General features: G+C 40.6%; 1 protein-coding gene across 1 annotated transcript in view; it reads right to left on the reverse strand.

Annotated features, from left to right (window-relative positions):
• Positions 1–11947: 11947 nt before the first annotated feature.
• Positions 11948–15517, reverse strand: part of PKIA (cAMP-dependent protein kinase inhibitor alpha) — a 41866-nt gene continuing 38296 nt past the window's right edge. Inside the window, exon 3 of the mRNA XM_075550641.1 lies at positions 11948–15208. Coding sequence (XP_075406756.1) covers positions 15129–15208 — 80 coding nt within the window. The 3' untranslated portion in view covers positions 11948–15128. The remainder of the gene's footprint in view (positions 15209–15517) is intronic.

Below are 15517 nucleotides of genomic sequence, written 5' to 3' on the forward strand. Positions count from 1 at the left end.
TATAAGCCGGAAGCAACTCCATGACAGTGGGCTTATGGATATGGAGCAGACACTGGATTGATAAGAGTTTATATGAAAAGAGAAAGCATAATAAACCACTGAAGTTTTGCATATTTGTTAGATGTTGAATGAGAATATTTTAAATATATTAGACAATGTTGCCTCTCTTTTGGATGTGGCTAATATACTATTATAAGATTACATGTTTGGCGTGTACTATGGTTCTTTTAGACAGTTCTGCTATGGCAGAAAAGGGAAATTATCCTCAGAGAAGATGCACTTTGGTTTCAGTCTTGACTTTACAACACAAAAAACAGTGTGGCTTCAGGCAAGCTTTGTAGCGTCTCTGAATCTTAGGCTTCTTATTCATAAGCAGATTGAGTTTTACCTACAATGAAAAGTTAGTTTAAGGAAGGTTGTTAGTTGCCTGCGAGTCTCTGTAAACTCATGATAACCCCTTGGAAACAGAGTAGTATTGCCCCATAGGATCTTTAAGTTTATGCTTTTTGGGAGGAGACTGCAGGCCTGTCTTCAGAGGTACCTCTGGGTGGGTTGAAACCACCAAACTCTAGACCAGGGGTCCTCAAACTATGGCCCGCGGGCCACATGCAGCCCGCTGAGGACATTTATCCAGCCTGCTGGGTGTTTTTGCCCTGTTTTGATTTTTTACCTCAAAATAAGATATGTGCAGTGTACATAGGAATTTATTCATAGTTTTTTTTAAACTATAGTCCGGTCCTCCAGCGGTCTGAGGGACAGTGAACTGGCCCTGTTTAACGGGGTTGAGGACCCTGCTCCAGACTAATAGTTGAGCACTAGCCATTTGCACCACGCAGGGTTCCTATGGTAAGGAATCATCTCTCCCCCCAACCAAAACTCACTCTCATCCAGTGGATTTCGATTCATAGAGACCCTTTAGGATAGAGTAAAGCTGCCCCATTGGGTTTCTGAGACTTTAAATTTCTATAGGAGTCATTAACAAAACAAAGAAACCCCAACTCATAGAGACTCTATAGGATCAGGCAGAACTGTCCCATGAGTTGCAACTATTTACAGGAATAGGGAGCCCTGTCTTTCTCCTAAGGAGTGGCTGGTGGTTCCAAACCGCTGACCTTTCAGCTCTCGACTGCTTTGTCTTTCTCAGGTGGAGTGACTGATGGATTCAAACTGCTGACCTTGTGGTTAGCAGCTCAGCTAACAACTATGCCATCAGAACTCTACATGTAAGAAATGGAAGTAATCCAATACAGGTTCAACCATTATTGTTATCCCAAGAGAGGGGAGGGACGGGAGTCTTGTACATCTTCCTTACAGTGCTTTACAGGGAAAAAGAGCAACAAAACAAACCAGGTGTTCACCTTCAACTTGGACTTCCCGTTATCAGTAGAGAAGGCTGGCGCCTTTAAGCAGGGACGAGTGGAGAGGGCGGGGGCTGAAAGGCTGGATGAAGGGCAGCAGCAGCTGCTGTGCCAGAAGGAATCTCCGCTGGGCCTCCCCGGATGCCTACACACTGCTTCTCACTTTCCTTCTGACGTCTCTTTGGAGTTTCAAGTTCCCGGAATCTTAATCTTAGAACCTGTCCTTTACTTTTATCTCTAGCCCTTACTTTGTTCAAACACTTAACCCAACACTTTCAGAAACCTCTGTTTCTATGCTGGCTGCTGACTTGGACCACGTGGGTGGCTCTGAGGCTTTGTGCTTGGGGCATGCCCTTACGTTCACATACTTTCCTGCAGGATCTCAGGGTGTCATCCAATGCAGGCACACGCTGGGGTCCCAAGTGGCTTTCAGTCGCTTCTGGGGCTCACAAGCCATTCCCCTAGAATCTTCTCTACCTGGCCCTGCATCGGAATCAACTTGATGGCCCACAAGAGTCACAACCACCAACCTGGAGCCCTGTCCTACCTCAGCTTTAACACTTGCTTATTATACTCCAGTGAAATTAGATTCCTCCTTAACTATAGAGAACCCTATGTTTTTGGCTCTATATACCTTTGTCTATATCATTTTTTTCTATGTGGAATGCCTAATCCCTATTTCTTTTGTGAAGTAATTGTCCAAAACCAAACCAAACAAAGAAACAAAAACAATTCTAATACATCTTTCTTCACATTATTCACTGTTGAGTAACATTTCTCTTGCTGCATGACAATGAAATATTTGGTGTTCATCTATTATGGTTAATTTTATTCAGATATTTCTTATATTTGGTCTATCCCCCCCAAAAAAAAACCTCTGCCACTGAGTCGATTCTGATTCACAATGGCCCTCTAGGACAGGATAACACTGGCTCTGAAAGTGTCCAAGACTGTAGCTATTTTCAGGCGTAGAAAGCCTTGTCTTTTTCCTGCTGGGCAGCTGGTGGTTTTGAGCTGATAACTGAAAGGTTAGCAGCGCAATGTGTAACTACGACTCCACCAGGGTCCCGTGTAGATACGTTAATACTTGTTATTTCTAGCAAGCAGTGTATATTAATGGTCTTTAGGGTCTCATGTGAGCCTATTGTATGGAGTCAAATTTAGGAATCGAATAAATTAATTGTAAAGAGATTCCAATATTTACTATGTCTCTTCTTTCACTGACCCATAGCATGTCAGGGGGGGGCACTAGAGACACTGTGTGTGCAGAAAGTGTGCCTGTCTGCCCCATGCACAGCGGAGTGCAACAGGACAGCAAAGTAAAATCTTCCCTGAAGAATTCTGAAAACAGATTTCTGACTTGGGGGACAAGGCTAGGCGTCTCATCAGACCCGACTGGTAAACAGTCATAAGGGTCAGCTGACAGTCCTCAACTATCTAACATGTTTATCTTTCGGTCTATGTCTATCTATCGATATAAGATAGGCAGGAGAAACAATCCTAAGGAGAAAACAATGGGACAAGCGGTCTCAGGGGGACATGGGAGAGCAGGGGGTGAGGAGGGGAAGCCAACAAACTCAGAAACAAGTGAACAAGAGATCTAAAATTGATGGTGAGGAGGGCGTATAATGCCAGGTGGGGTTTGATCAGGTGCAATGTATCCAAGAGGAATTACTGAGAGCCAAATGGAAGAGGGGCATGATAGTGGGACAGGAGGAAAGTGAAAGGAAATTAAAGCATTTAATCATTAAAAAAAGAAGTAGGAGGCACAAGCTATTTATAGAGGTATAGCTATAGGCATGTATATATGTAACTATATTAATTTATAATGAAAGGGATAGAAGCCAATGTACACATATGTTAAGTATTAAGAGAGCAAATGGACTTTGGGCCTCTACTCAAGGCCTCCCTAAACACAAGCACTCTTTGGTCTAATATCCTGGCACTCTTTGATACTCACCTTCCTGACATGATTGCTGAAGACAAAATGGGTGCATAAGTAAATGTAGTAAAGAAACCAGATGGTGCCTGGCTATCAAAAGATATAGCATCTGGGGTCTTAAAGGCTTGAAGTTAAACAAGCAGCCATCTCATAGAGAAGCAAATAAGCCCACATGGAGGAAGCACACCAGCCTGTGTGATCATGAGGTGTTGACAGGATCAGGTATCAGGGATCAAAAGATCCAAAACAAACAACTATGTGAAGCAAAAGAAAGGGGTTGGAGTGGAAACCCAAAGCCAATCTGTAGACAATTGGACATCCCCCCCACAGAAGGGTTACAAGGAAGGGGCGATTCAACCAGGGTGCAATATAGCACTTAAGAAATACACATTATTCCTTTAGTTTCTGAATGCTTTCTTTCCCCCACTACCATGACTGAGATTATAATTTACAAATCAGGCTAGGCTGGAGTACACACATTGGCAGAGATCAGAGCTCTTGACACATGGAATTCAGGACAGATAAAATTGTCAGAAATATGTGAGTAGTGATATCGTGAGGGAAGGGGGAGAGTGGAAGGGGAGAAAGGGCGACGCGGTCACAAGGTTGGATATATAACCCCTGTCCCCCTCCCCAAGGGAGACACATAATAGAGATGTGGGTGAAAGGAGACAGTGGTCGGTGTAAGATACCAAATAACAATAATAATATACAATTGATCAAGGATTCGTGATTGTGGGAAGGGGGGAGGGAGGGGAAAAGGGAGGAGCTGATAACAAGAGCTCAAGGAGAAAGAAATTGTTTTGGAAATGTTGATGGCACCATATGCACAAATGTATTTAATACAGTTGAATGATGGATTGTTATAAGATTTGCACCAGCCCACCAATAAAATGATGAATAAAAAATAAAATGAAGACAACAAGGTTACCTCAGATAGTTGTCAGTGGATGAAAAAAAAAGAAAAAGAATATTATTAAAAGCCTAGCTCATAACTTTTAAAAATGCTCTTTTCTTTCTTATCTTTCACTGTTTCTTCATTGAAGACTCTGACTTGTCAATTTGTCCAAACTGTTTTAGAAACACTGGGTTCACTGGTTTTCTAATCCTCCTTATAATTACTAGCTATTTAGTAAGTTGACTTAAACATATGAGTTTTGTTGAATATATTTAATCAACATTAATATGTTTCATAAATATATTAAACTTTGGTTGTGTCTGCTTCAACCATTGCCAATACCATCTCCCCAGCGAAGAATAGCAGTGACATTTATCCTTCATGCAAGAATCTTCTATCCTCTCATCGTTCTAACCTGCATATATCAACTCTCTCAATCCTGTGATACCAAAAGCTTGAGACTTAGGCAAAAATTAAATGATCATTCAAGAGCCAAGTTGAGGAAGAAATTATCAGAAGGGTCGAGCGGTGTAGGGGGAAAGATGGGAACACTGAGAGCGAAAATATGGTTATCATCACATACTGAGTTTCTATTGGTCAAAGAGTTTTGACTCCTTCCTCTACCTCACACACTCTTACATTTACTATATGTTCAGTAAATATTTCCTAAACAAGCTTGATGATTTACTGGATTTTACTTAGGACCATGTGAGAAGGCAGAGTGGGGGTTACATATTGGACAGCGATCTGAAAGGTCAGGAGTTAGAACTCACCAGCCGCTCCACTGGAGAGATATGGGGCTTTCTGCTCTCTGACACCGTTACAGTCTGGGAATCTCCCGGGGCATCGATGGCCTCTCCTATAGGGTCACTATGAGTCGTCACAGACTCAATGGCAATGAGTGAGATCTAAAAATGCAGGCTCTTTTTAAGTTATCATTCCATAGCTATTGCTATCTTTACATTATTTTTTATTTTATAACTTATGACTATGTATTTATTTAAACTTCAAAATTCATCAGGCAGTCACAATTGCCACACCATCCTACTCAGGTGAAATGTGTAAAATGAATGTCAGTGAAGTCCACAGTCCACTATGGTTTGGTGACACTATAATTACCATGACCACTATTATTTCTTGGTTTCAGCTGCAAAAGATGCATAATACTTCTTATGAACTGTTAGATTTCCAGTGTTTCTTTGCCTGCTCTTTTGTCTAAATAAATTTCCCCAAAATACAGTATTCTGAACAAAGACTTTATAATTCCATACACAGCTTGCTCTGTCTTTAATTTCTTAAATTTGAAAATAACGTGTTTCTTAGTTGCATTCTATTAGTTTTCCATGAATTTCCACCTTTGAAGTTCATCACATTTTAATCAGAACGCCTATTACTTTAGAGAATTAAAGTACATAAGTCGAAGACATTTAAGCAAAGTGCATTCCCAGAAATCTTCCTTAAGGCCACTCAAATTCTTCCTGGAGATCTTTCTCTCTGATTGATGTACTGCTTGGGCCAGGTGCAAGCTCTTCTTTTGTGTAGGCTCAATCCTGGGAAACTGAAGGGAGTCCATATTAAAGAATGCCAAGACATTTCCCACAGCTACTATTAGCTGGATGCTTTACCTTATTTCCTCACTTATTTATATATTATCTTACTGGATTCATACCTTTTATCTCTATAAACATTGAATATATATGCGTACATGCTCACCCCTGTAAGCCCATGGGTACAGCACACAGATTTGAGACACAAATATTTTTAAAGTACTGTAGTTACTCTAGTGCATAAACTAGAAAAAACAAACTATTTTCTTCTGTAGTGCAATATTGTATAAACTTACCCACCGCTATTTATTCTGTCACAAAACAACCCTCTAGAACAGAGTAGAACTTCCCTGGGGTCCTGAGACTGCGAAGTTTTATGGAAGTAGAAGTGCCCCTCTTTCTCCCCCAAAGAAACTGGTGTTTTCAAACTGCTGACTGGTGGTTCGCAGCCCCAAAGAATCTCCTACATCACTGGGGCTCCAAGCAATATCGAATAGCCTTTTTAATTATTTTTAGCTATCAAATTTATCTCTGAATGGTGATTTTGCCCTATGTAATTTGCATGGGAATATTGTCTTTAAGCTGTATTGTCAGTTTGAGGTGGGAAAATACCATTTAATTACAAACATGTAGTGCGTGTCTAATAGATAATGAACAGCCCTAGTAATTCAATTAGACTGCTAACTGCAAGGTCAGCGATTCAAATGCACCAGCTCCTTTGCAAGAGAAAGAAGTGATCGATCGCTTCCATGAAGATATAATCTTAGAAACACACACACACCATCCTTCATAGGTTAAATCAGAAGTATTCCATGTGGAAGCTCCATTAAGTGAATGAGATGGGCTTTACCTCAAATTCACACGGTGCAGACTTAAAGAAGAGACGTCCTCCCTCGGACTTATGGCTGAAACACCCCAGTGTCATTGGAAGCAGACGGCCGCTGCCCCAAGGTTGTCGAATAGGCGATCACTGGAGTTTTATTAGAATCTCTTGCTTTGCGTGTCCCCAGTGCACGGTGGCGCAGGACTAGAAGATAGTTACGGTTTTAATGTTCTCCTTGGTTGCTGTGTTAGTCTCATAGGTATGGGTCTGCATTTGAGAATAAATGTTATTGAACTCTCTTTTCTTTCCTTAGACCCCATTTTTTTGTGTAAATAATATCCAACCACTTTAGAGTTTAATCCGACAAGTCAACAATTCATGTATCACCGTCTGAAAAGCCAGCCTATACTTGCATGCTTTCCTTTTCTCAACAGTGTTTTACAATCCATGCCACTGACTAAATAACAACCCTATTAATAGAATCACCTTATGCTCCAGGGGGGTGATTGATAATAATAACGAGTTCACTAAAGTGAACAAGAGTCACAAATTAACCATAGACATATGAAGGGACATTGGAATCAAACTTAATTCTCTCTTCGACCTAAGAACAATAGATCTATGACATAGTCCCTACTTGGCACTCTCCCTGAAGAGATCAGTGAAGATGTGGGTGCTATAGAAAAGTGTGGATACAAATAAAACCAGATGGTGCCCAGCTATCAGAAAGCATGGCATTGGGGGTCGTAAAGCTTTGTCTTCAAACAAGCAGCCATCTAAGTGGGGCTTCAATTAAGTCCACACTGAAGAAAGAGATCAGCCTGGGTGGTCCAAGGATCATAAATAATAAAGTCAGAGTTTAAATTCTGAGTGTTCAATCTGCAAAAGGTTATCTATAGACGACAGTGGAAGCCCCAAATTCATTTGCAGCGTCCCCACAAGGATTAAGCTTCCGGTGAGAGTCTAGTGGTGTGAGTAGCTGTACCCTCAGGCAGAGAACATGGTAACATCGATTATGGCAGACAGTGTTAGTTTAAAATGTAACAGCTTATCACTTGACCTCCCCTTTGACCCATTTTAAACGTGTTCCAGTTTTTAATATTTTTGGCTTCCTTCTTGATTGAGGTTTTTGTCTGTTTTATGACTGCTGTTGGTTTGTGTTGTTCGGTTCCCCTTTGTGTTTTGTTTGGTTTTCTGTATGTGAAATACAGACGAGGTGAAGCGACAGGGACAGTAGCTACATCGATAAGTGCCTAGAGGCATGGTGGGGGAGGCTGTCTGAAAAGAAAATGCTCGGAAATTTACTGTGGTGATGACTTCACAATGCTTTTTAAGCTGATTGAATGATTAAACTGTTTGCTATGTGAATTATATGCCAAAAAGTATGTATTAAGAAAAATTTAAGCAGCTGGCAACCACCAAAGGGGTTTTTAGGGCTTGGGAAGGGAAGGTTGCTAATGGAAGGTCAGCACTTCAAAGCCACCAGCTGCTCCGAGAGAGAAAGACAGAGATTTCTACTCCTGGACAGAATGACGACGTCAGAGACTCACAGGGGCAGTTCCTTCCTGTTCTACAGGGATGCTATGAGTCAGCATTGACTCAGTGGCAGGGGGTTTGGTTTGGGTTTAGGGAAGCGGGAGGTCATGGAGAGCTAATAATCATGGGCATAAGAATGCAGAAATGTTCTAAAATTGATTGCACAACAATTCTTAATATATTTAAGCCACTGAGCTGTATGCCACATGAATTCTGTCAAAATATTTTAAATGAAAATCAATTTTAAGAATTTCCTCTTATAAACTCTATGAAACAGTTCTGTGTCCAATAGGGTCACTATGAGGCCAAATCAACTTAGTGGCAGTAGGTGTGGGTTTAGAATAAACCACGAAGACCCAAAGATAAGCAGAATGGAGTCCTTGTCATCAGTCATCTTACATTGTATTTGGGAATGTGGATTCAAGTAAAAACCCATGGCTAATGGTGAACCATCCAAAAGGATCAGTGAGAATTTGCCAAGAAGCATGGGGAAGATTATTTTAGAAAGAGAGAGGGAAAAAGCTTACACAGAGCAAGGAGCTGTGTAAAAATAAAATATGGTGCTCACATAGCTTTTGTCAGGATAAACTTATCAGTTTTTAAATTAGGGGAATAAAATCAGACACATATATTAGGAAGCTATATCTGGTGGCAAGATGTATGGGAAAGGTACCAGACTAGCGGTGGATCTTGGTGAGATAGATAGGAGATATGAAGGATTAAAATTCAGGCAAAAAAGTTTCAAGACAAAATAAAGAATATTAATTTTGTGGTAAACATATTGGAGCCCGAGGAAAACTTACAATACTGAATTGATAGGAAAATAGTAGTCCCTTGATGAGGTCTATAATGGGAAAGCACGAAGCATAGGTTTCAGGCTGGGGTAAAATATTTGGTTTAGAATTAAACTGTCAAAATTTAAGATGCTCTGCAGAAATTAATTTTGGAGTGTTCGGGAGGCCAGGAGTGACCCCTGGCTGTACCTTCAGATAGTGAATTAATCTTGGTAAAGGTGGCGGTAGACAATGTGGAAGTGGAAGAATTCATCCAGAGAGTAGAAAAGATGAATAAGTATGGAACTCCTACGAACCACAGCATAACAGGGAAGTAGAGAAGGAGAAACTCGCCAAGGAGAGTGGGGTTTCCAGGAAAGTTACACCACCGCCACCAACACACACACACACACACACACACACACACCACATGGAAAAAGGAATCCAAATGAGACATTAATATATATATAATATGGAAAAAGGAATATATATATTAAAAAAGGAAAAAGGAATATATATATATAACATGGAAAAAGGAATCCAAATGAGACATTAATATATATATATATGATCGGTAGGTCTTCTGTAAATCATGATGTGAATCCTCACTAATAAAGTCACTACAAGACTATCTGTCCTACAAAGAATAGCCCTTCCTTACCTCCCCTTTCTTTCCCTGGCTGCATTAACTACAGCGTCAACAGTGACTAGTAGGTTTGGTCACAAGCAAGCAGTAGGTACATGGTCAAACAGCAACACACACACACACACACACACACACACACACACACACTTTACAGCAACTACTGGCTTCCTTCCCAACTTTTCTACTTGACATAATTTATCCTCACATTGGTAAATGTCTGTTCTAATATTATGCCTATTATATATATATATATATATATATATATATATATATAACAAGGTTAAATGCCATAGGACGGGCTAATAAAACAATATATGCATATATAACCTGCTACATTTGACAATGAAAATTGATGTTTTTATTCCTAATGGAGAAGAGCATGTTGTTGTTAGATGCTGTTGAATTGCTTCCAACTCATAGCAACCCTACCCAGTCCTGCAGCCTCCTCCCAATTGTTGCTGTTTGTGACCATTGTTGCCGCCACCATGGCAGTGTGCATCTGGCTGAAGCCTTCCTCATTTACTGACCCACTAATTTAACAGCACCATGTCCTTCTCCAGGGGTTGTCCTTCTTGATAACACGTCCAAAGGAAAGGATGTAATGTGTTGCCATCTTTGCTTCCAAAGAACATTCTGCCTGTATTTCTTCCCAGACAGGTTTTCCTTCTTCAGTGCTCAGATTCCGCATGCATAGGAGATAACGGAAATATCACTGCATGGTCAGATGCAACTCTGGTTATCACAGTGGTTCTAAGTACACATGCAATGAAGTCACAGCTTTTTGCGTGTGCATGACTGGTATTAAGAGAAACGACCGATAGCAACGGCAATCATTCCAGAGTATAATGGAACATAGGTCTCTCCCACATCAGAAGATGATCTTGCTGAATTCTGGAAGTCCAGTCTTTGAGTTAATGGCTCTCTAATAGGCATTATAAGAAGCAACGAGTACTATAGGATCTGAGGATACAGCACTCATGAAGAGAAGATTGTGGGGAAAGGACATATAAAGAATATGAGTGCTACAGGACACATGTCAAAGCAACGAGAACCATAGCATCTGAGGATAGAACACGCATTAAGAGAAGATTGTGGAAAAGGACATATCAAAGAAGCTGTCTTAGATAAATCTGATTTATCGATTTCTGCTATGACAGAAATATCACAAGTAGATGGCTGTGACCAACACTTCCATCTTCTCAGAGTAGAAGAGACCTCCTCTTACTGTTGCCTCTGGAAGGGCTGTGCAGATCTGCACGCGGCCTGGCTCGTAGCTGCCCTACAGTCTGCGAGTTTCTCAGCTCAGGGGCCACACGTACGGAACATGTGCCCCACTCATGCATTTTCTTATTCGCGGTAGGGAGAGAGCTCTCTCCTCCTTTATGCCCCCTTGTAACTCTTGAAAGATAAAAGGTGTGGTTCAAGCGAGGGTGTGGCTGAAGTAAGAATGTGACGTGAGTAATAATAGCTCTTTGTGAGGCTCAAAATATATCTGGATGGCCTGTATTGACCGTCTGTTAAAAGTTAAGCTTTCTTCGCTTCTATCAAGTTATGAATCGGCTGCTAAGCCGAGGTCAACAGTTGGAACCCACCAGCCATTCCATGGGAGAAATACGATGCTTCTTGTGGCCATGAAGATTTGCAGCCTCAGACACCCTCAGTGGGCATACGACTCTGTCCCCTAGGGTCGTGAGGAGTTGAGATCAGCTTAATGACAACGAGTTTTCAGTTTGCTTACTATCCCTTAATGTCGAGGACCTCCTGTGCATCTTAGAGGACTACATTTTGGTGTTGAGTCAACAGCAAAAGTTTGGGATGGAGTAAATTGGGTGGTTCTTTTGGAAGCTCCCCTCCCCGCAACCCCCAAGATCATTGGTTTTCAAGTTGGGGTGTGGTGGAAGTAGGAGAGAAAGAAGATAAATTCTTCGGGAGATTTTTCAAAGGGAAGGGTCTGCTTGTGTGTAGATGTACCTACATCTAAACACAGTGAGTGTGTGTGTGTGTGGGGTATTGTCAACAATTTCAGGGCATTTCCATAAACGCCACTCTCCAGATAGAAAATCACTACTCTGCAGTGAGCAAGTAAGGACCCCAGTTATAATCTCAGAATGAAGATCTAGGAGTGAGATAGTTTTAGTTGACAATACAGTCCAGCGAGTGATCTCCTAGACTAGAAAGAAGTAGAAATTCCCAGAGTAACGGCCAGGAAAGAGTGGCAGGCTACGCAGGTCCACCACAGGATGGCTGACGCTCGGATTTCGTCTCCATGTTGACTGCCAAACACATCACGTTCTCAATAAATACTCTTAATAGACTGTGTACATTTCAGAAAATGTGTTATTTTTAATATCAAGAATGTGAGCATGCAACATTGCTAAATACAAAAGTCATACAAGCTCACAAATGACTCCAGAGATCGCCCCTTTTAAAAACGAACACGTTTTAGGGCCCATTATGTAGACATCATAAATCACAGATCTTTGCTGCACTCATTGATTACTAGTACATCATCTCCTCCTTATTACTATAGGATTCATACAGAAGCTTTACTGCCTCCGGGTTTCATTTCTTCCCCATTATTGCTTTTCTCTAAAGAGAAATGGAAAACCATTGTTCATATGAAATGGTGCCTTTCCACTCTGAGTAAGACTCAGCTGTGGGCAGTTCCAGTGTGCAGATCTGGGGCAGTGCCTAAAAACTGGAAGAAACATGGTCTCAAATGTGTTAAAAAGAACTTTACGAATTTATAGTAGTGACATGTTGCCATAGGATGTTTAAAGTTAAATGTAAATTAATAGAGGATGATAAACTTGATAGGTTTATACTTACGGCAAATGGGTTAAAAAACTGAAATTCTCAGATTTCTAGTTAAACAACATGAGCAGCATACTACATAAAATGCCCTAAGCCATGTGAGTTACAGAATATATATACCCAGTCCAAAATTTTTTGAAATATAACACACAAAACTAGGTATAACCGAATTTCTTTAAAAAAAAAAAAAGGCAGCACTTTCTACAATTCAGTTACATCTGGATCCTTAGCCAGGTAGATGAACTTGAACGTGACAAATGTGCTCTGCAGTGGGCTTAAATTTATGTGAGTGAAACTGTAGTTTCTTATTAAGGTTTTAGGTTTGGGAAAATATGCCTTACCAAAACTAACTTTCCTAGTCTGTGAAATGGGTTTAGTGGCACTTCTCTAAGAGAATTGTTTGAGAATTCATTGGGAAAACATAAGCAGCAAAATTATTAATAGATTTTTTGCATTCTATGCTTGGTCTCCTACACTTTCCTTGTGTCTTAAAAATTCAGATTTGTGTGTATCATTGATTTTCAAATAAAGGAAATGGCCATAATGTTTGGAAGATAACTATAAACACCTGCAAAAGCAAAATTTGTAGGATATAGACATTCCGGAAAGTGGCTTCTCCTTTTCCCAGTTTGGGGAGGCTTCTGGGTTTGGACATAACAGACAAAGTAGCAGTAAAAGGTCAAACCGAATCAAAAGCTCCATATGACTTCGCCATTTAGCACTATTATAAATTCAATGACAAATCTGACACCACATGCATGAATAGTAGTATATCACATAGGAATATAAAACCTCCACATATTCTCAGCACTGATCCTAGAGTCACACGGGATTAGTTTAGATTTCCACAATTTTAAGTCGGGGAAACTTTACCTAGATTCACAAGACTCCTATGAAGACAGTAAATGAGGAAATGGAAAAGAAATGAGTTGGCGGTTTTAAACGAACGATCAGAAATAGTTGGTTTTTTTTTAAGCTCAGGGACCTATTTTCACACTTGTGAGTCTACTAATGAGGAGACTTTTGGAATTTTATTGGGAGGACATTTTGCCTCGAACAGAGAAGGATAGTAGGAAGTACTCTACACCCTTCCTTTTCCTTATTCTAGACTCTAAGACCCACAACGTTTTTGTTTTTTGTCCAGCAACATCTGAGTGGTCATCCTAGGAGCCCCATATCCTTATCCTCACCAGGTAAAAGGTGCTGTGAAGGGAGATGTGGGCAGACTAGACTTGCCATGCATCCTCTGTACAACTATGAAGATGGACAACTATGAAGATGGACAACTATGAAGATGGACCCAGTTGTTGGTTTGTCCATATAGTTTATCGGACTGCTTCATCGGAAATTGAATCCATGAGGTCAACTAAATAGGTTCTTGATTGTAAATGGACTTCCTGTGGTCTGATATTTATCCAGTCACTCATGAATCGTTGATGTATTCCTGGTTTCTTATTTATTACCACTGAAAATGATTTCATAATACTGACCAGAGGGATCAAACAGCTCACAGACAATTTCCAGACAATCAGTACCATAATGTCGAAACACAGCAGAGGCCATATTCCAGCAATATTATGGAAGATTTTGTTAAATTCTTATGATGATGATGATTATATCAGAATGCAATTCACACAAATTATTAATAAAATGTACAAACATTAAAAAGTGCATAATAACATTTTGATCTGGTAGGGCTGGGAAAAACCATGAAAACGCAGCACAAGGATTTTACTTTTGCTATTCATGTCCATGATTGCAGAGAGATGTTTTCTCAATCTTTTTCAGCTTCAGAAAAGTAAAACGTCCCACCAACTTAAATATTAGCGTACAGCATTGTGAGACATTTGATTTTAATAGAACAATATATTTCTAATTATTAGTATTATTTTGTATTCTTTTTCTATCTTCCCAATTCCCCCAAATTTGCATAATTAAAGGAGACTATGAGTAGAGAAAAACTCTTGGGAAGAAAACAAAACTGACAGGTTTAATTCCGGTCAAACTGACTAAATTCAAAAAATATTCACATTATTGGATATTGTTCAATGCTAACATAATAAATCTTGATGAATCTCTTAGATTGAATTCACCAGCAGAGAGTGATCAAAGAGAAATTTTAAGTTAGGGGGAAAAAGTGTGCTCTATCCTGTGTTGACCACCACACTATGGGCGAGGGGGAAAAAAAGACAGCCCTTTTTGAAAATGAGTGGTATAAAAATTCACAGTAACATACATCAGTTGTGTTTTTCATAAGCAATCAAGGGGGCAGTGCTGAGCATTTCTATATTGTACGATACAAAACAGTGTCAATCACACAGCAATAATACATGGATATATAATTCTAAAAACAGTGCTTTCTGAATGAAGTTTTACTGGGTCAATGCTCGGGCCAGAGATCTTTGAACCCTGGTGTTCAATCAACCCTTTGCGATTAGACACAATTAAATCCTCTGACATTGTGAGGGGCCAGATGCTACAGGGAGAAGCATCTAGCGTCGGTGCTACACGCTACAAGCATTTCATCATGTGGTCAAGTGAAAGGAGCCATACAACTATGATGTCCGCACACAAGCCACATGATCTCAACCATTGCTAATGACTGGGCTAGAGAAAAGTCTGTCTGCAGCTGCAGCCTCTGCTCCCATGTGGAACATGGTCAAGAGCAGGTCCCTGCAATGCAGCACAGCCATTTCCTTTCCCCCCTTTGCACTCATCCAAACAAATGCTCTCCAGCCAGGCCTGGAGCTCTGAGACATCATCAGGGGATGTTGACGGTCAAAGTGGGGTGTTAGCTTTCGGATTTTGCTGCTTCCCCCTGGCCTTCTCCGCTTTGTTCTGCCGCGTTTCTTTGTGCATCTTCTTCACCTTCTGTAAGAGATGATAAAAATCATGTGTATGGCAAAATAACAACTTCTGCGTCGATTGCCTCACTTTCAATAGATCAGACGGGGAACTCCATGAGGATGCAAGGCATCGGAAATCCATAGAGGTATGCATGGGTATTTTCTTGGTAAGCAGATCACCATCAAGAACGTAGTATCACTATTTCAGTAACTGGCTAACTAGGGGACGCCTGAAGCCAAAGCAAAACAACCGAAATGTTAGTGTAGCTAGCGACCGCCTGGGCTTTACACAGAGCTAGGGCCTCTATCTCATGGCCAGACCACAGTAACGACA

The sequence above is a fragment of the Tenrec ecaudatus genome, chromosome 5 (assembly GCF_050624435.1).
Source record: "Tenrec ecaudatus isolate mTenEca1 chromosome 5, mTenEca1.hap1, whole genome shotgun sequence".
Classification (NCBI taxonomy): Eukaryota; Metazoa; Chordata; class Mammalia; order Afrosoricida; family Tenrecidae; genus Tenrec; species Tenrec ecaudatus.